Consider the following 21155-nt stretch of genomic DNA (forward strand, 5'->3'; position numbering starts at 1 on the left):
CCGTTCGGGTTAACCAGGCACCTCGCGTCTTCATGCACCTTACGCGGGTTGTTGTGGCACGTCTGCGTCTGTTAGGTGTTCGGGTGTTGGCCTACCTCAACGACTGGCTGGTTTGGGCTCCCAGCCGGTCCTCTTGTCTGCTGGCCAAGGATTTGGTTCTTTTTCAGCTCGCCGGGTTCGGGTTCTTGGTGAACTGGAGGAAGTCCCATCTGGTTCCGTCCCAGGTTCGGACCTGGCTGGTTCTTGTGTGGAGACTCTCGGACCGCTTCTTTGTCTCTCTCTCCGGAGTCTCTCCTGTGGCTACGGTCCCACATGCGCCTGTTTTTGAGGGGCTCCCGGGTCACCCGGCAGTTGCTTGAGGGTCTGTGCAGGAGCCTGAACTTTGCGATGATGGTTTACCCCCCGGGTCGGGTTTGACTTCGTCGGCTGTTCTTCTGGTTCCTTTGGGGACGTCCCTTCCGCCTGTCTCGTAATCGCTGGGTTCGAACCCCGGGGGCTTTGCGTCGTTTGCTGCATCACCGGCTTCTTCTTCGGGTTTTTCGGGGTTCAGTGCCTTGGCGCCTACCCGAGCCCTCGCTCAATGTGTTCACAGACACATCGTCTCTCGGCTGGGGTTTTGTGACCAGTGCTGAACAGGCCAGCCAGGAACGGTGGGGTCCGTCCTTCCATCGAGCCCACAGCACAGTGCGGGAGTTTGTGGCGGTGTGGTTTGCTCTTCGAAAGATTTGGGTCGTCCGCGGGTCTATGATCCAGCTCCATTCGGAATGCTTCCCAGTGGTTCATTGTCTGAACTGAGGAGGTTTGATGCAGTCCTTGGCTCTTTGGTGCTGGTCACTTCAGGTGACTCATCTGCTGAGTTCTCGGGGTTTGGCTCTCCTGGCAGTTCACGTGCAGGGAGTGTTCAACATCTTGGCTGATGGCCTGTCTTTATTCGTTCCCCTCTCCATGGAATGGACAGTCGACGCCGACTCCTTCCGTTGGCTTTGCCAGACGTTCAGTTGCCCCGAGGTGGACCTCTTCACGTCGGCGTGGTCGTGTCACCTTTCCCTGTATGTGGCGCCCTTCCCCGACTGTGAGGCCATCGGGGTCGATGCCTTCTGGCAGGACTGGTTGAGATGGGACTTCCTGTATCTCTTTCTCCCGGTTCAGCTATTGCTCCGCGTCCTGACTCACTTGGAGACTTACCAGGGAAGAGTTGTCCTCTTGGCCCAGTGGTGGCCGGGCCAGCCGTGGTTTCAGGCGCTGCCTGCTCAGTGTCCGAACCCAGAGGTTTTCCCGCGTCTCCGCCTCTTCCAGCAGATCTGACCGGTACGTCACGTGGCTGGTTCACTCTTCTCGAGTCTTCGCGTATGGTATTTTTGACTCGAGTTTATCATCATCTCTATGGTGATCAAGTGGCTTCTTTGTTAGTGTCCCACCTGTGGGCTTCGTCTCGGCTGCAGTTTGAAGTTTACTGGCGGTCCTTCCGTTTCTTCTTTCGTCTTCATCGTTGTACTTTGCTTTCTGTTAGGGTGGTGTTGTCCTTACTCTCTTGGTTGTTTCAGGTCCATCTCCTTATGCCTAACACTGTCGCCTCGTATCATGCAGTGCTGGCGGAGCTGCTTCAGCTTGCTTTCGGTATTGATGTTACGTCTGCGCTGTTTCACAAGTTGTCTCGAGCGTTGTTTCACCTCCGGCCTGCTCATGCGCCACATGAGCCGTCCTGGTCTTTGGACAGGGTGCTCTCTTTTCTTTCTTCTCCTCGGTTTGTTGTGGCTCCTTCGGTTCAGGATTGTTTCTCACTGCTCTTGCCGATCGAAAGCTCTTTTCCTGTTGGCATTAGCCTCTGGGGGTCGGGTTTGTGAGCTTCATGCTCTCCTCCGGCGCAGGGGTTTTTGCTCCTTTGGTCGGAGTGATAGGTTTGTTCGTTTTCTGGCGAAGATTGAGATTGCTGCTTTCCGGAAGGGTCCATGGGTTGTTGATGCTTGGTTGGTCAGGCCGGGGGTGCATCATGTTTTGTGCCCAGTTGCGACTCACCGCCGTTATTTGCACGCCATGGCTTCTGTGTCCGTGGGCGCACTTTGGGTTGATCCAGTTTTCTTTCTTCCCTGTTCGCAGGTGTGAGTCTCCCAGGTCATCCGCAGAATTATTAACCCTTAAACTGCGCAACACGTCATATGACATGTTGAGTAACTTAACGAAAAAGTGCGCATCACGTCATATGACGTGTTGGAGTACTACGCAAGATTTAAACGGCCCGCGGATACGCGGGGTTCACCACACCTTCATCAGGGCTCTTGTAAACAGATGCCATTTAAAAAAAAATCATGGGCCAAACTCCCGGGTGTTAGGGGCCTCAGTATTGAGTGAGCTACCAAGCCTGATGCACCCAGCATGAGCTAACAGCACTGCTGTTCAGCTTGTGACCACAGCATCGCCTAAAAATGCCATAATATACTTGTTCATGCTATTATGTAGTGATGATATTATTACAGAAGACCCCTGACTGTGACAAAACTGACCAGGGTTCTGATAATAGCAGGATTGTGGTGATATTTAGCGCTGTGCGCCATGGAGGGAGGAGTATTGCTGTGGGAGGGAGTGTGGTGGCGATGTCTTCTGACTGTGTGTGGCCACCTTTCATTGACTGCACTCACCATACCAGCTTAGTGGTTCGCTATGGTGAACACAAATGTAGATACTTATATATAACGTGTGTATAGAGGGGTATAAACAGCAAGAGGAGTAGGTTGGGAGCCACCATTTTGGTGAGGGCGGTGGCGTCGTCTGCACAACACCACAGTGCAGACGACGGTGTTGTTTACTGGTTACCACGATGGTCTTTGGGCACCATACCAGTTTACTTGTACAAGTATGGTGAATAAAACAGGTAGATATTTATATATAATGTGTGCACATAGCGTAATAACACCACAAACAGTATTGTTGGAGGAGAAATATTAGTGCGTCTGGCCTTGAGGGTGGCAGCCATCAGCTGACTGTGTGAAGTCCTACGTCATTGTGCCTTTACTCACTATACAAGCTTAGATGTACAGTTATAGTGAACAAAACATGTAAATACTTATATATAATGTCTGTATATAAAAGCAAAAACAGTATAGTTATCTTGAGATGATTTCGGGGCTTTAGTGTCCCCGCGGCCCGGTCCTCGACCAAGGCCTCCACCCCCAGGAAGCAGCCCGTGACAGCTGACTAACACCCAGGTACCTATTTTACTGCTAGGTAACAGGGGCATAGGGTGAAAGAAACTCTGCCCTTTGTTTCTCGCCGGCGCCTGGGATCGAACCCAGGACCACAGGATCACAAGTCCAGCGTGCTGTCCACTCGGCCAATTGGCTCCCATGGTGGTTGGAGAATGGTGGCAAGTCAAGTCAGGTGAGGTGAGGGAGGGAGTGGCAGCCAGTGGTGGGCTGCCACTGCCTGCCACTGCCACTCAGCATACCAACTTAGTGGTTCATTATGGTGAACACGAATGTAGATACTTATATATAGCGTCTGTATATAGTGAATAAAAGCAAAAACAGTATTGTGGGAGGAGAATGTGGGTGAATCAGGTGACTTGAGGGAGGGCGTGAGTGGCTGGCTGGTACACGGCGGTCATTCCTCTTTACTTTTTGACTCATAATAGCAACTTAGTGGTTCGTTATGGTGAACAAAACATGCAGATACTTATATATAACCTGTGTATATAGTGTAATAACCGACAAAGTATTTGTTCACTAATTGATGAACATAATTGAATAAAAAATATGCACACCATATTTTTGAGTACAGCGATGATTCACTCATTTTAATATATAAATATATCAAACTACACACTATTGAATAATATTACAGCAAAAAAACTACGAAAAATCAATCAGAGACATTGAAATAATTAGGTAATTATCTCTTTGTGGCAAGTCCGGCCTGACAGCTGGCGATCAACAGACCGCCTGGGACGCACGCTGAGTCAGCGCTTGTTTTTTGCCAGACTTCTCCGCCCTATAGTGGGCAATATATGCCACTTACGATTTTTTTATTATTTTTTCCATGATCAGTGAACACAAATTAACAGATTAGCAAGAAAAAATATATATTTTTTTTTCAAAATTACAGGCGCCTGTGGGGAACAAAGGATATTATACTCCTAGCATGTTAAGGGTTAAGGCTAGCCATCCTGCTGTCTATCCCTGTGCCCATGACTTTCGCAAGTTTGCGGCTCTTGCTGCCATCTTTGGCAATTTGTCCTGGGCTGATATTCGGGCGCAGGGATTTTGGCAGTTGAACAGGGTCCTGGATGCTTGTTATCTCGTGAACATTCCTGGGCCTAGGCGGGCCTGTGTCGCTTTGGGTCGGTGGTTGCAGCCAGTTTTCTCAACTTCGGGTTGAGGAGTGAGCAGCGACCGCCACCCAGGTAAGTCCCTACGTTTTTCCTCTGTGAGTAGTTAACTTCGGGGAACTGAAGGTGCTCCCCCCAGAAAATCAGCGTTGAATGTAATAAAAAGCCATTTTCTGGGTGAGACCTGGATGCTCCCCGGCATCCCTCCCTCCCTCCAGTCGGCAGTTTTTCGCGTATTTTGGCATCCAGCTTAAAAACTAAGGGTGGATAGCCGGCATGTGGGGTCTTCACAGCTCCCCCCCCCCCTCTCCTCTTGGGGAGAGGGGAGCTGCGCAGACAGCGGCGCGGCGACGTGTAACGTCATGATCGTTTGCTCGTTTCGTTTAGGGGAGTTCTATCCACTTGTTCAGCTTTTGGTAGCAATATTTTCACCAGAATAGGGGTTTGTTTTGTGATGCTTACCTTCTTGGGTGCCTGACCCGGTCGATGGCAAACATAGAATGCTTCCAACCTCACAAGGGATTCTATAGGCTATTGCTTTCCTTGCCTCTCTGAGGGGAACAAGGTTCTGGCCGTGGTCCCCGATAGGCCCAAAGAGCTCCATACACATGACTGATGCCAAAGTCTGACATTAGCATATCAGCCTGGAAAGCTCCGGGAAGCCTCCGGGTCTCACCCAGAAAATGGTGTTTCATTACATTCAACCCTGTTTTTTTTAACAATAACAATAGTAATTTTTTCTATGCTCAGCATAATTGGCATGAATTCCATCATCACATAATAATTCCTATCACGTTGTTCATTGGTTTAAACAGTTACAGTATCATCAAAACATTTAGTGTAGCTTCTATTGCTACAGTTAAAATGTGATTGATATTTAGACACCTAAATATTCAGAATGTATATTTTATAACAGAAGGTCTCCGGGTACTAGCAAGTTTAGCTAAAGAGAACCATGATCGTGAATATTTGAAAATAAACTCAGCTGTCCAGAAAAGATGTGAATACATCAAGCGAAGTTTAAATATTGAGGACCCAAATTATCTGAAGCCCGCAAACAAGAAAGGAAGAGGAAGAAATTACTGCAGGATTATTGAAATCAATCAAACACAACCTACTAGCCTGTCAGAAGGTAATTTTATATATAGTTATTTATTCGATGATGCATGTTTGTGTGTGTTCCTGTATCATAGTACAATAAGTGGAATTGTTTGTGTAGATTTCACTTTGCCTCAGATTTATAATTATTTAAGTTCTTTGGTGTTTTATTATTCACAATTTGTTTATAGGTAATCCAAGGTAGATATTTAGTCAACTCCTCCTTGGAAGGCAGATATTTACATGATTGACCTAGTGGCCCATACACGTACAGGAAGCCGGCAACTTGTCGAAGGTCCCCCCCATTTGCCTTGATGATCTTTTTCATGTATATTTAGAAATTCAGCACAGTTTTGGCAGTTAAAGTTTTGGTGGGTAGGCAGTTCCATGGGTTAATAACCCTGTAGGTGAAAAAGCATTTCCTGTTGTCAGTCCTACATTGTGGCTTGTTGAGCTGGAAACCATTGCTCCTTGTATGTGTTACATCTGACCTTCTGAAGAAAATATCTGGATCAACATCCTCCAACTTGTTCAGTATTTTAAAAGTTTCACTGAGATCCACCCTGTCATGCCTGGTTTGCAGTGGTATTAGCTCTGTGGTCTATAAGCATTCCTGATATGGGAGATGACCTATCTCTGGAATGACTTTTGTTGCCTGGTGTTGCACCATCTCCAGAGCAGCTAGGTACTTCTGAAAATGAGGTTTCATGCATGGATACAGTAATCCAAGTGGTGGTGCACCACAGATTCATTTATACAGTTGAACCATTACCTTCTTTTCTTATAGTCAAAATTATGCTTGATTATCCCAAGAGTTTAGTTAACTTTTCTTACTGCTGCACCCACCTGCAGCAGTCAGGTGGGTACTGACTATCCACTTTTAATGAGTGGTTGATCTTGACTCCAAGGTCCCTTTCTTCATCAATCTGCTGTAATGTAATTCTATTAATTTGGTAGTTATGGCGTGGGTTGTTATGCACTACATGCAGGGTCTTGCATTTGTTGATATTAAAAAGCATTTGCCAGTCTTCTGACCATTTGCAGAGTTCATGAGAGAAATGGTCACTAACTTCACTAACAGCAATGTAAAGGGATGTGTATATATAAGAAGTAAAGTCTTGCCTTAACCCTTACACTGCGCAAAACTGCATATGAAGTTTTGAGTAACTGACGCAAAAGTGCGCATCACTGCATATGCAGTTTTGGAGTACTACGCAAGATTTAAATGGCCCCGCGAATACACAGGGTTCACATCACCGTCCTCAGGGCTTTTGTAAACAGACGCCATTTTAACAAAAAATCGTTGGCAAAATTCCCGGGTGTGAGGGCCTCAGTACTGAGTAAGCCACCAAGGCTGGTGCATGCAGCATGAGCTTGCAGCACTACTGTCCTGCTTGTAACCACAGCATTGCCTAAAAAGGTAAAAAATATATGTAACTGGTATCATTTAGTGATGATAGTATTACAGAAGATCCCTGACTGTGAAATAAATGACCAGGATTCTGGTAATAGCAGGATTGTTGTGATAATTTGCACTGTGCTGTGTGAGGAGTAATGTTGTGGGTGGGAGGGCTGTAGCATAGTCTGCTTAATCTTTGTAATTACCTAAGTGTAGTTACAGGATGAGAGCTATGCTTGTGGTGTCCCGTCTACCCAACACTCTTTGTCATATAACGCTTTGAAGCTACTGACGGTTTTGGCCTCCACCACCTTCTCACCTAACTTGTTCCAATCGTCTACCACTCTGTTTACAAAAGAAAATTTTCTTATATTTCTCCGGTAGCTTTGTTTTGTTAGTTTAAATCTATGACCTCTTGTTCTCAAAGTTCCGGGTCTCAGGAATTCTTCCCCATCAATTTTATCGATTCCTGTTACTATTTTGTACATAGTGATCATATCACCTCTGTTTTTTTCTATCTTCTAGTTTTTGCATATTTAATGCCTCTAACCTCTCCTCGTAGCTCTTGTCCTTCAGTTCTGGGAGCCACTTGGTGGCATGTCTATGCACCTTTTCCAGTTTGTTGATGTGCTTCTTAAGATATGGGCACCACACAACAACTGCATATTCCAGCTTTGGTCTAACAAAGGCGTGAACAGTTTTTTTAGTATTTCGCCATCCATGTATTTAAAAGCAATTCTGAAGTTAGAAAGTGTAGCATAGGCTCCTCGCACAATGTTTTTAATGTGGTTCTCAGGTGACAGTTTACTATTTAGAACCACCCCTAGATCCCTTTCTTTGTCAGAATTCTTTAACCCTTAACATGCTCGGGGTCTAATATCCTGCCATCCCCACAGGCGCATGTCATTTTGAAAAAAAAAAAATTTTTTTTTTTGCTAATCTGTTAACACTTTCGCCCGGGCATGACGCAGCATTGCGTCATCCGTTTACTGGCGGTAATACCGGGGATGACGCAGCATTGCGTCATCCACTTTAAATAATCGCCAAAAATCAGGTTTTTTCCGATTTTTTTTGGACTGGTTTTAAAATGTGCGCCGATGTCTTCCCATTTTCTTTGTTGAGCCTCGTAGCCCTCAGGCGGCTTGGCACACGCCGTGGGCCCATTGTCTTTGCTCCACTGTTGTAACCAATGTCGCCTCCCCTCGCATCTCAAACGTGTGAACATTTCGGCTATTTTCCGTGGCTATATTTCTTACTGCAGCTTTAGAAACTATCTACGCTTACTCCACGATGGATAGTAATCATGAACAAGGCCCTTCCAGGAAGAAAATTGCGAAAGAAAGGCTTGAAAAGGGCGGGAATTGGGAGTGTAGCAGGAAGGCGTCTGAGCGCTCACTCACGGCTAACGCGTGGCCCGTCTTCAACTCGTCGGCGGTAGGAGCGTGACTGGGTTTTTAATTTTATATGCTAATGTTCCTCTTGAGAATTTTATTACGAACCCATTGAGACCAAAATGAAAGACCTAGGACAAAAATTGAGGTGACCAGAGTGAAAATAGTGAAAACATTTTATCCCGTTTGTGCGCTCCCCGGTAACTCGTTCGCACTTTCTCTGTTTGCTGCGGGTAATTAGCCAGGCTTTTGGAGTTTATATGCATTTAGTGCTGTAGAGAATTTTATTGCGAACACAATGATACCAAATTTAATCTTGTAGAAGGAGAATTGAGGTGACAAAGTTGAAGAGAGTATACACTTTTCGGAATTAACGCACGCTCCCGTGACATGCTGGGGCCCATATCGCACAGTTGAGGGGTGGCGCGCGGGGTGAGCGAAAATGTTAAGTTGTGTTCACTGATCACAGGAAAAATAATAAAAAAATTCTATTGTACTTACTTTTGTTGCAATAGAGCCGGAAAGCTCAGCGATGACGTCACATTCTGCATGTTCGCTCATGCAGTACACGCCCCAGAGGCGTTGTGCGCGGTCCTCAAACAGCCAGAGTTGCCACAAATATATTTTCGCGCTATTTATTTACAATGTCTAGGCGCATTTTATCCAATTTTGTTCACTAATCGTGTTTCAAATAATGTTTGAACATATTTTGTATCAACAATTGTTGCATATTTGAGTATACACAGGCGCACACATATGTTTTCAATTACGGCAATATAATATGTCATTACAGTCTATTATATTGTATGTTCTGCTTATATTTGTATATATTTACACACACGCACACGCTATCTGCTTATATGTTTACATATTTACACACTCGCACACGCTATACACACTTTGAAGCACACTTAGAAGTTTTCTAGACTGTGGTAGTCATTGAAGCAGTCGACAGCACATAATGGGATACCACACGTTTCACACCATTTTTGCACAAGCTTCCGTTTCTTGTCTCTACGTGTCGTTGTTTTACACACCAAGCAATCACGTTGGGCTATTGCACGCTTCCCAGCTGGTGGCAAATACTTGAGTCTGTGTGCTAGGAAGCCTTCAGTGTGAGCGAGGCGTGGAGTACCAGCATGCTGCAACAGTGGGTTTATGATGGGCCGCTGAATACCTGGGATATCTTTTGCAAACTTTCCTAATAACTGTATTGCAGCATCAAATACAAAGTCACGGAAAGTGGGCTTACGTCCAGTTCTCACAAGGTACATGTTGAAACAGTTCAGCATGCTCATGTCCACAAGATGGAAGAACACTTTTTTCGTCCACCTACATGTCTTCCGCACACACTCTGCAGTGCCAATCATTATGTCTGATTTATCAATCAACCGCATGTTGATATTATAGTCTAAAACACAGTCTGGCTTATATAGTGGTGCATTTGTTTTATGGTTCACTTTCCCACTGTTCACCATTGTTCCATCATGAATTGTTGTCAACAAGTTCACCTCTCTTTTGTCTTTCCACCGAACTGACAGAATGTTATCACTTTTCCTTCTCTGACACTCACCAACTGCAATGTCGTTGTCAAACACAGGCATTTCCCTTTGTTGTGGCTTTACTGTACCAACCAATCCGGTTCTATTTTCTAGCAAGAACCGAGCTAGCAAGGGACTTGTATAGTAATTATCCGTGTATAAAATGTGTCCCTTGTTCATCCACGGAGCCATGATGGTCTTCACTACACTCCCGAGAATCCATGTTCGTCATTACCGGGAATGTCTACATCACTAGCCGAGTACAAAATCATGTGTAACACGTATCCTGTCTCACAATCACAAAGAACAAAAAATTTCAGGCCAAATCGGTTTCGTTTTGAGGGAATGTACTGCTTGAATGGAACACGTCCCTTGAAAAGTACGAGAGATTCATCAACCACCAGCTTCTGTGCTGGTACGTAAAAATCTCTGAATTTTCCAATAACATCATTCATGTAGTGCCTCACTCGCCACAGTCTATCATCAGCTGTTCGGTCCTGAACACTTCCAAAATGTAGACACCTGAGGAGTATCTGAAACCTGTCTCGTGACATATATTTCCCGAATAAAGGTGTTGGTATTGTATGGTCCTTGCTCTAATAGTCACTTATTGCATGTTTGTGACAGTGCTTCATCAACAAACAGAGTGCCAAAAACACACACATTTCCGCCACTGTGGTATTTTTCCAACGCTGCAGTCGTGAAGATTCTGTGATTTCCCTCTCAATCAGGTAAGCAGCATGCAGGTTCGTTTGGTGTGCAATGTATTCCATGAGTGGTTCATCATAGAATGCTGTAAAATATTCCATCTCAGCCATGTCCTCACCTTGATTAGGGAAAAGGTTTGTAATCCCTACATCTTTATCGTCAAAGTGAGGAATATTAGGAATAAAATCGTCACCATCACTCCACTCAAGTACACCAGGCGTCCTGCGAGATGCAGAGGAAAGAGGGCGACCAGGAGCTGAATACCGTCTGCGAGAAGCACGGCGGCTACGTGCACGTGAGGTGGGTGCACGTGAGGTGGGTGCAGGTGAGGTGGGTGCACGTGAGGTGGGTGCACGTGAGGTGGGTGCACGTAAGGTGGGTGCAGGTGAGGTGGGTGCACGTGAGGTGGGTGCACGTGAGGTGGATGCACGCGAGGTGGATGCACGCGAGGTGGATGCACGTGAGGTGGATGCACGTGAACACGAGGGTCTTGGTCCCTCATGTGGTGCCATGCGGTGGCGCTTGGCTGGGCGAGATGCTGCTGACGCGACAATTTCTTGCCCAGTTACACCACTGGTACCAGCCACAGGCTCAATAAAACTATGATCTGAGTCACTAAACCCAGAAAAGGAGTCACCTCCCTCTGACTCGTCACCCTCAAACAGAAAATATCCACAGGAACTGTGAGGTCGTGGTAGAATTGGGGTAGAAACTTGGCGAGGAGGCATGGGTGAGCGTAGAGGCCTCGCCATAGCATGGCGAGCATTGTCACTCTCACTGCTGCTGCTACTATCACCCGACAACTGTGTATAATCCTCATCGTTGTCTGAATCATCAAACACACTTTCTTCACCTTCAGAGAATAATTCGTGGGCTATTTGGTCTGGGGTGAGGGATTGAGTGGTGTGTGCCCGTGAGGCGTTTGACCGTGTGCTCGCCATGGTGACTCTCGCTAAACTGAGGCCTCCCATGCCTTCGGTGCGTGAGCGGGAATTTTTTTCAAAATGGCCGCTGTTTACTAGAGCCCCTGGGCAGCGTATGGGACCCCCAGCTACACCGTGGGCCATTCAAATCGTGCGCGGTACCCATAATCGTCATATGACGTGAAGCGCAGTTCACTGGTAGAACGATTTACACTTCATATGACGTGATGCGCACTTTAAGGGTTAAAGATTTCTCACATAATTTATAGGTTGTGTGGGGTCAATGTTCTCCTATTCAACATTCCATAACATGGCATTTATTCACATTAAATTCCATTTGCCAAGTGGTGCTCCATATACTTATTTTGTCCAGGTCTTCTTGAAGGGCATGACAATCTTCTAGGTGTCTTATCTTCCCTATTATCTTAGCATCAACAGCAAACATGTTCATATAATTCTGTATTCCATCTGGTAGATCGTTTATGTAGACAATGAACATTACCGGTGCAAGAACTGAACCCTGTGGTACTCCACTTGTGACATTCCCCCCATCTGATACATTGCCTCTGATTACGGCCCTCATTTTTCTATCAGAAAATTTTTCATCCATGCTAGAAGCTTACCTGTCACCCCTCCAATATGTTCCAGTTTCCAGAAAAACCTCTTATGTTGAACTCTGTCAAAAGCCTTTTTTAGGTCCAGATAGATGCAGTCAACCCAACCATCTCTTTTCTGTAAAATCTCTGTAGCTCGATCATAGAAACTGAGTAAATTCGTTACACAGGATCTTCCAGATTGAAAACCATACTGTCTGTCTGATATTATATCATTTCTCTCCAGGTGTTCTACCCATTTAGTTTGATTAGTTTTTCCAATACTTTCACTATTACACTTGTCAATGATCCAGGTCTATAATTGAGGGAGTCTTCCCTGCTGCCACTTTTGTAGATTGGAACTATGTTAGCCTGTTTCCACATGTCTGCTACGATTCATAGGTTCCTGTGCCTATTGGGCTCTATCATGTCTACATGTGACATTGTATGGGGGTCAGCCTTGTTACTTGTGTGTGGAGTCACCACATTACTTCCTAGTGCTTTCCCATTACCATTCTGACAGTAAAAAAAAAAAAAAAAAAATTCTTTCTACTATCTCTGTGGCTTTTTCGGGTACTCAGTTTCCACCGGTGTCCCCTAGTGTGTGTGCCCCTTGTGTTACATAGCCTGTCCTTATCAACCCTGCCGATTCCCTTGGGAATCTTGAACGTGGTGATCAGGTCCCCCCTCACTCTTCGTCTTCCAGCGAAGTGTGGTTTAATTCCCGTAGTCTCTCATCATGAATTAGGTAGTGTACTTTTTCTTTCGGAAGAGGTTCTGTTCCCTTCTCTGTTGACTGGGCGCTGGGGGAGCAGCTTGCTCTGTTGCCTCTCGCATGGTCCCGCTGTTGGTGGGCGCTTTGGGTTGTCTTCCGGCCTCTGCTGGCGTCGGAGGACGGCTTCTCCCCCTTGGGGGGGTTCAGAGCTGGCGGGGTGGGCTTCTTCCCCTGCGCTTCGTCATTTCTTCTTCGTGGGTGCGTGGGGCGTGGTCGATCCGCCCCATCCTTCTGGGGTTCCCGTCTGCTCTTTACAGTCATGAGCTTTTCCCGTCTGCAGTTCTTCTGGACTTCTTCAGTCTGCACCCTGGATCCTATGCCCTCCTCGGAGGACTGTTGTCTCCTGTTCGGATTCTGTTGGGGCCGGGTTCCTAGATGGTGGCCCTGGACCTCCAGGTCACTTCTTGGCACGTTCCTCTCCAGTTTTCTGGGACTGGCACTGTTGGTGGTGGGGCTTCAGGTTTGCTGTTTTTATTGCCTTCCCTATTTTGTAATGGGCACTTCGTATACTTTTTGCATCTTTACCGGATCTTAGTGCCCTGTCTGAGTCTGAGATTCGGTGTCTGGCCTACCTCGACGACTGGCTGGTGTGGGCTCCCAGTCTGTCCGCTTGTCTGCTCGCCAGGGGATGGTTCCTTCCAGATCGCCGGGTTTGGTTTCCTGGTGTTCTGGAGGTTTTTCCATTTGTTTTCGTCCCGGGTTCGGACCTGGGCCTTGTTTCAGGCTCTTGGGCCACTCATTGTCTTTTCCTCCAGAAGTGTTACTGCGGCTGTGGTCCCGCCTTCGGCTGTACAGGAGGGGGTCCCGGGTTGCTCAGCGGTTGCTTGAGCGGTTGTGCGGGAGTCTGCACTTCGGCGTGCTTGTCTGCCCGCGGAGTCGGGTTTGGCTACGGCGTCTGTTGGTTCCTGCGGAGACTCCCCTTCCGCCTCTTGCATTCATTGGGTTCCTCCGGGGATCTTGTGTTGGTGCTGCGTCACCAGCTTCCTCTTTGGGGTTTTCGGGGTTCCGTGCCTTGGCACCTCCCCGAGCCTTCGCTCGATGTGTTCACGGACGGGTCGTCTCTCGGCTGGGGCTTTGTGACCAATGCTCACCACGTCGGCCGAGGTTGATGGAGTCTGTCTGTCCGTTGGGCTCACAGCACGGTTCGGGTGTTCGTGGCTGTCTGGTTTGCGCTTCGGAGGGTTTGGGTCACTAGGTGCTCTACCATTCAGCTCTGTTCGGACTGTTCTCTGGTGGTTCTTGCCGGAACCACAGGGGTTTGGCTAACCGTGAGGTTCATGTCCGGGGTGTGTCCTGCGTCCTGGCGGACAGCTGTCTCGGTTCATTCCTCTTCGTGGGTTGGCCAGTCGTCGCCGATTCGTTTTGTTGGCTCTGTCGGGCATATGGACTCCTGACCATGGACGTCTTCGGGTCAGCGTGGTCTAGGCGTCGCCCATTTTGTGGCGCCCTTTCCCACCTGCGAGGACTTCACGGTGGATCCTTTCGGCAGGACTGGTCGAGGTGGGGGGTACCTGTTCCTCTTCTCCTGGTCCAGCTGTTGCTTCGGATTCTGGCTCGGTTGCAGCCCATTCCCATAAGAGCAGTCCTTATGGACTGCGAGCTTGTCACCTGCGAGCTTCGGCTTGGCGACAGTATGACGTTTCATACGTTTTCTCGTGTTTTGTTTCCCCTCCGGCCTGCTCATGCGTCGCCTGAGCCATCCTGGTCCTTGTTCAGGGTGCCTTCTTATCTTCCCCTCAGTTTGTGGTAGCCCCTTCGGTTCAGTTTCTTCCTCTTTGGTACTGGTGGTAGCTTTATAGGTGTGCAGCCTTTCTCTGTCCTGGTGACGGTCGAGACGGCTGCTTTCCGGAGGGGTTCTTGGGGTATTGGTTCTTGATTGGTTTGGCCGGGGGGTGCGTCCTGTGTTGTCCGGTTGTGCTTTTTGCAGTTGCCGGCGTACCGTGTCTGGGGATGCGCTGTGGTTAATCCGGTTCCTTCGTTCCCTGTTTTCAGGGCTCGGGTCTCCCAGGTCGTCCGCAGAGTTTTCATTCTTCCAGCCTGCGGTCTGTCTTTGCGCCCGTGCCGTTCAGACGTTTGCAGCTTTTGCTGCTGTGTTGGCGACGTCTCGGGCTCATTTCGGGCGCAGGGATTTGTGGGTCGCACAGGTTCTTGGCCGCCCATCCTTATGCGCGTCTGCTCTTGGTCGTTCTTGTTGCCTTGGGTCGCAGGTTTGCGACCGGTTGTCTTGGCTTTGCATTGCAGAGTTTGTGGCGGCCGCCTCCCGGGTTAGTCCTTTCTTTTCCTTCTCTTTGGGTATGAAGCTCCAGGGAGCCGTAGGGGCTCCCCACAGAAAACCAGCGTTGAATGTAATGAAACGCCATTTTCAGGGTGAGCCCCGGAGGCTCCCTGGCAACTCCCTTTTTTTCGCGTTGGTTGTAGCTTAGCTTCCGAACTGGAGCTTGGCAGCCGGCGCGGTAGGTCCGGGGCTCCCCCCTCCCCCTCCTGGGGCGGGGAGGGCTGCGCGGACCATCAGCGCGGCAGTAAAGTGTGATGTTTGCTTGCCAAACCACCACAATTTGCCGGCGGAAAACACCACTGAAAGGCAAAGCACAGCCCCCAGCAGAACCCCCTGGGAAAACGGTCCCAACAGACCGAAAACCGAGGGACAAGGTGTGGGAGCAAGCATACCAGCCAGGGGCACTGAGCCTAAACCCAAAGGCTCAGACCCAAAACATAAAATTTGGAAAAACCCGGTGTAAAATCAACACCCAAACGTTCCCAGAGGATCAGGCAACGGCAAGAAAACACCAGAAAAGCAAAGAAACGACAACAGGAGAACAAAAACCCTGAAAAAAAAAATGAAAACTCGCCCGAGACGCTCGCTCGCACACCCAGACGCATGTAAACAAACCGCAATGCCGCCGTGGTGGCCACGCCATGAAACCGGCAGACGAAATGGCCACCAGCTGGGGCTGTGACTGACGCTAAACACACTAAAACACGCCAGCAAATGTGGGAAGCTAGCAGACTGGATGGGCAAAAAACGCCGCCCAACAGCAGAAAAACCCCGGCAGGGGCAAAACCGCCCCAGAACTGCTAGCAGGCATCCCCCACAGCCCCGGGAACCAACAACAGAGGCCCCGGGGCAGAGCCGTCCTCCAAGCCCTCCGCCCTTAAAGAAAAGCAAGAGTCCATGGGAAAGACAACAAGAAAGGGCCGCTGGTAAGACCCAGAAGCCTTGGCAAGGTTCACAGGCTCAAACCTCCGTCCCCAACCCGAACGGGGCAGCCCCCGAAAACCGCCCGAGTCTCTGCTGCAACTAAACCCCACCCCGACCCCGAAACCCGCAGACGGTCCGAAGCCAGGAACATGGAGGGAATGGGGCGAACAGCACCTAACCAAACGGGGCATTTGAGTGGGAAACCAACCTAACATGTTGCAGCAACCTAACCAAGCTTGCAACACGGATGCCACCTGTACTCTGAACAATAATAACATCAGGAGAGTACTGGAGAACAAGCAGAGAATCACTCGCAAGACTCCGGGTCAAGGTGTCAGTGACCCAACAGGCAGCATGACGGAGGTACAGTTGGCGACTGTCACCCGGAGACAAGGGAACAGCAACCAACGATCCCGTACAAGACGGGTTGGAACCTGGAAGACACATTCAATGGTCCCCCGAGCCCAGACAGGGGTTTCCAGGGCTCGTAGGGTAACAACTACGGGAAGCCTGGGCAAGGTGTTGCTAACCGGTTAAGAAACCCAAACATAACAAGAGGGTAGATTATAGCACTGAAAACCCCTGAGACGTGTACAATCACGGGGGCCTAGCAGAGGGCCACCAAACACTACCAGTGGAACTATAACCACCTCAGGCAGACCCCCACCAGGCATGAAAAATTAAAAACAAAAGAAAAACCCCGCAAAAGTACACTGTCTCAAGAGGCAACAGAAACCGGCCGCCGCTTAGGTGGCAGGCTGTGCAAAACCTTGACGCCCTAACCAGCACAATACCAATCCCTACCCAGGACCAAACAAGGGCCCCAAGCCCCAGCTGGCCCCAAGGGCGAGGCAAATGCCGAGCAGCAAGAACCGCTACGGGAATGGTTCCCAAACGCCCCAGGGAAGATAACCCTGTTACACAAGGGCAGTACTCACAGGGCGCTTAGGGAAGTCAGCCACTAAGCACATGCAGCCCCGGCACTAACGAGGTATTCCTGGCCACCGCACAACACAACACACGGCAGTGAACGCCACACAAGGCAAACACCGCCTAGGAAACTGAGGCCAGAGAAGCGTCAATCCCGGTTGACATTAGCGAACGAACTGGAGCTTGGCAGCCGGCGCGGTAGGTCCGGGGCTCCCCCCTCCCCCTCCCGGGGCGGGGAGGGCTGCGCGGACGATCGGCGCGGCAGTAAAGTGTGATGTTTGCTTGTTTGCTTGTTTCTTTCTGATTGTAGGGAGTTTCTACCTCTATGTTCGGTTTTTGTTTTAGTTTTTTACCATGTGGGGTTTGTTTTGTTATGCTTACCTTTCTGGGTGCCTAACCCCGGTCGATGGTAGATAAGGAAAACCCCAACCACAAGGGGTTTTCCAGGGCCATTGCTCCCTGAAACCTCTCTGAAGGGGCCAGGTTCTGGCGTTGGTCCCTGGTAGGTCTGAACTCCTTAGCTAATGTCCCAGTCTAATATACCATACATTAGCCCGATAAGCTCCAGGGAGCCGTAGGGGCTCCCCACAGAAAAAAGGGGGAAACATGGCAGAAAAAGCAGCACAAATACAATTAGGTCGACAGCGTTGTTTAAAAAAACAGACATGGGTTGACAATATAGGAGTAAGGTAGGTTACAGGGAATTTATTAGGTAGTGCTTAGTTTTTATTTTAAACTGGTTGAGAGAGGTACAGTCTTTAACATGATTGGGAATGTCATTCCACATTCTGGGTCCCTTGATTTGTAGAGCATTTCTAGTTTGATTAAGTCGTACTCTTGGAATATCAAAACTGTATTTGTTTCTGGTGTGGTGCTCATGGGTTCTTTTACAACCTTCAAAGAAGCTTTTGAGGTCAGGATTGGCATTACAGTTCAGCGTTTTATATATATGTATAATACACATGAGAGAATGTGCAGTGACTTATTAATATCTAACATATTCAGAGATTTGAGTAGGGGTACCGAGTGATGTCTTGGGGCCAGAGTTGGATATTGTCCTAATAGCAGCTTTGTGTTGAGTAATTAGAGGACGTAAATGATTTTGGGTAGTAAAACCCCAAGCACAAATACCATAGTTGAGATATGGGTAGATGAGGGAGTAATAGAGCGTCACCTGGGCAGGGCGAGGCACATAATATCTGATCTTAGAAAGAATGCCAACAGTTAATGCCAATGCCAATAGTTAACCCCATACCCATCCTGTGGGCGGTAGTAGATGATATACCCAACCTGTCGGCGGTAGTTAACCATATACCTATTCCGTGGACGAAACTGGACCCTATACTCATGCTGTGGGCGGCAATGGAGGCTATACCCATCCTGAGGGCAGTAGTAGACACAATTTAATTTCATCCTGTGGGTGATTGTGGACCCATACCCATCCTGTGGGCGGTATAGTGGACGCCACACACATCCTTTGAGCGAAAGTAGAACATATACCCATCCAGTGGGGAGTAGTGGATTCCATACTCATCCTGAAGATGATATTGAACCCCAAACCCATCCTGTGGGCAGTAGTAGATCCCATACTCATCCTGTAGATGATAGCGAACCCCCAAACCCATCCTGTGGGCAGTAGTAGACCCCATACCCATCATGCAGGCAGTAGTGGACGCCATACACATCCCATGGGCAGATGTTGGGCCCAGACCCATCCTACAAGTGGTATGGACCCCTTACCCACCTAACAGGTGGTAGTGGACCCTATACCCATCCTACAGTAGGTAATAGACGCTATACCATCCTGTTTGCAGTAGTTTACCCCATAGACATTACAACGTAACATCATTTTCTGTTGACGTTCCTACAATACATTCTTTAAAGATTTTAGAAGCACAAACTAGTGTATATAATGTTGATTGGTGAAGCACTATTATTTTATGTAATAATTTATAGTGTTTATTATAATTTACTAAGAACAACTAATATTTCTCAAAACAAAACTACGAACCTTCAATAGGATGTAGCTGATCTGTAATATTCTAAGAGCATGGACAACAGTAGGTAAATATCACAACCCATGTGGGACCTGAAAACTACAATTTTCATTATAATTGAACCAATCCTACCAATTCTGCGGTCTACAGCGATGGACAGGTACTGTGAGATGTAAATTGGTACGTGAGGAAGAGTTTGGGCCTTGAAAAAAATATAACTTGGAATATACCACATACATACTAATTCTTATTAACCCTTACACTGCTCAGGGGTCCTTGGGACATTTACACCCCTGTGCGCAAGAAAAAAAAATTCAAAATTTTTTTTTCGTCTTCTAAACATGTTAATTTGTGTCCCCTGAGCACGGAAAAAATAAAAAAAAAATCGTAGGTGACATATTTTGGGCGCAATTGACCGAGGAAGTCTGGCAAAAAGTGGGCGTTGACAGAGCGGTCGTCAGACCCGGTCAGCGTCACCCGCGTTGACAGATGGGAGTTGCCACAAAGATATTATTACCTAATTGTTTCAATGTCTCCGATTGATTTTTTCTTAGTTTTTTTGCAGTAATATTATTCAATAGTGTGTATTGTAATATATTTATATAATAAAAGTGGTTAATAATCGCTATACTCAAAAGTATGATGTGCATATTAGTGATTCAATTATTATGTTTATAAAACTATAAACAAATAGTTTTGCTGCTATTACACTCTATACACAGGTTATATATAAGTATTGGCATGTTTTGGTCACCATAACGAACCACTAAGTTGGTATTGAGAGTCGAAAAACAACGAGGAGTTACCGCCACACACCAGCCAGCCACTCGCTGCCACTCCCTCAACACACGCACTAAACTTTCTCCCCCAACAATACCAGTTGTGGTGTTATTACACTATATACAGACGTTATATATAAGTATGTGTATATTTTATTCACCACAACTGTACAGCTAAGCTGATATAGTTAGTTCAGGCACTAAGAGTCGTCGCTATACACAGATGGCGGCTCCCTCACTCATTCAAGGTCACACGCACTAAACTTTCTCCCCCAACAATACCATTTGTGGTGTTATTACACTATATACAGACGTTATATATAAGTATGTATATATTTTGTTCACCACAACTGTACAGCTAAGCTGATATAGTTAGTTCAGGCACTAAGAGTCGTCGCTATACACAGATGGCGGCTCCCTCACTCATTCAAGGTCACACGCACTAAACTTTCTCCCCCAACAATACCAGTTGTGGTGTTATTACACTATATACAGACGTTATATATAAGTATGTATATATTTTGTTCACCACAACTGTACAGCTAAGCTGATATAGTTAGTTCAGGCACTAGAGTCGTCGCTATACACAGATGGCGGCTGGCGGCTCCCTCACTCTTTCAAGGTCACACGCACTAAACTTTCTCCCCCAACAATACCTTTTGCAGTGTTATTACCCTATATACACATATTATATATAAATATCTACATGTTTTATGCACAATAACTGTACACCTAAGCTTGTAGTGCGCCCACAGAGCATAGTGGCCACCCTCTAAACAGCTAGACAAATCATGCAGACGACGTCACCTCCGTCACCCATATGGCTCCTCCCAGCATAATCCTTTTGCTGTTATTACACTAATACACACATTATATATAAGTATCTACATTTGTGTTCACCATAGAGAACCACTGACCTGGTATGGTGAATGCAAACAATAACAGGTGGCCACACAGTCAGTAAACGATGCTGTCTCCCTCCGTCTCTCAGCATCACTCCTCCCACAGCGCTAATTATTACAACAATTCTGCTATTATCACAACCCTGGTTATTTATATCACAGTCATTGGTCATCTGTAATATTGTCATCGCTAAATAATAACAATTATATATTTATTTTGACATTTTTCGGCGATGCTGTGGTCACAAGCTGAACATCAATGCTGTTCGCTCATGCTGCGTGCGCCGGCCTTGGTTGCTCCAACAGTACTGTGCCTCTCACACCTGAGAATATTGCCCACGATTTTTTTTAAAAATGGCATCTGTTTACAAGAGCCCTGAGGAAGCTACTGTAAACCCCGTGTAGCCGTGGGCCATTTGAATCAGGCCTGGCACCCTATGGCGTATATATACGCCATGCGCACCATGGGACATGTTACTCAGGGCGTATATATACGCCATGCGCAGTTTAAGGGTTAAACATATTGACTTTAACCCTCAAACCGCGCATATCATATATAAATGATATCAGTGACAAAACCGAAACCGCGCACATCATTT

The 21155-nt window shown here is 47.3% G+C and overlaps 1 protein-coding gene across 2 annotated transcripts in view; it reads left to right on the plus strand.

Annotated features, from left to right (window-relative positions):
* The window catches only part of LOC123771975 (uncharacterized), a 387132-nt gene that overhangs the window by 326891 nt on the left and 39086 nt on the right, over nucleotides 1-21155 (plus strand). For both annotated transcript variants that reach the window (XM_045764833.2, XM_045764835.2), the window contains one exon: nucleotides 5238-5453. In XM_045764833.2, coding sequence (XP_045620789.1) covers nucleotides 5238-5453 — 216 coding nt within the window. The remainder of the gene's footprint in view (nucleotides 1-5237; nucleotides 5454-21155) is intronic.

This window comes from Procambarus clarkii, chromosome 38 (assembly GCF_040958095.1).
Source record: "Procambarus clarkii isolate CNS0578487 chromosome 38, FALCON_Pclarkii_2.0, whole genome shotgun sequence".
Taxonomy (NCBI): domain Eukaryota; kingdom Metazoa; phylum Arthropoda; class Malacostraca; order Decapoda; family Cambaridae; genus Procambarus; species Procambarus clarkii.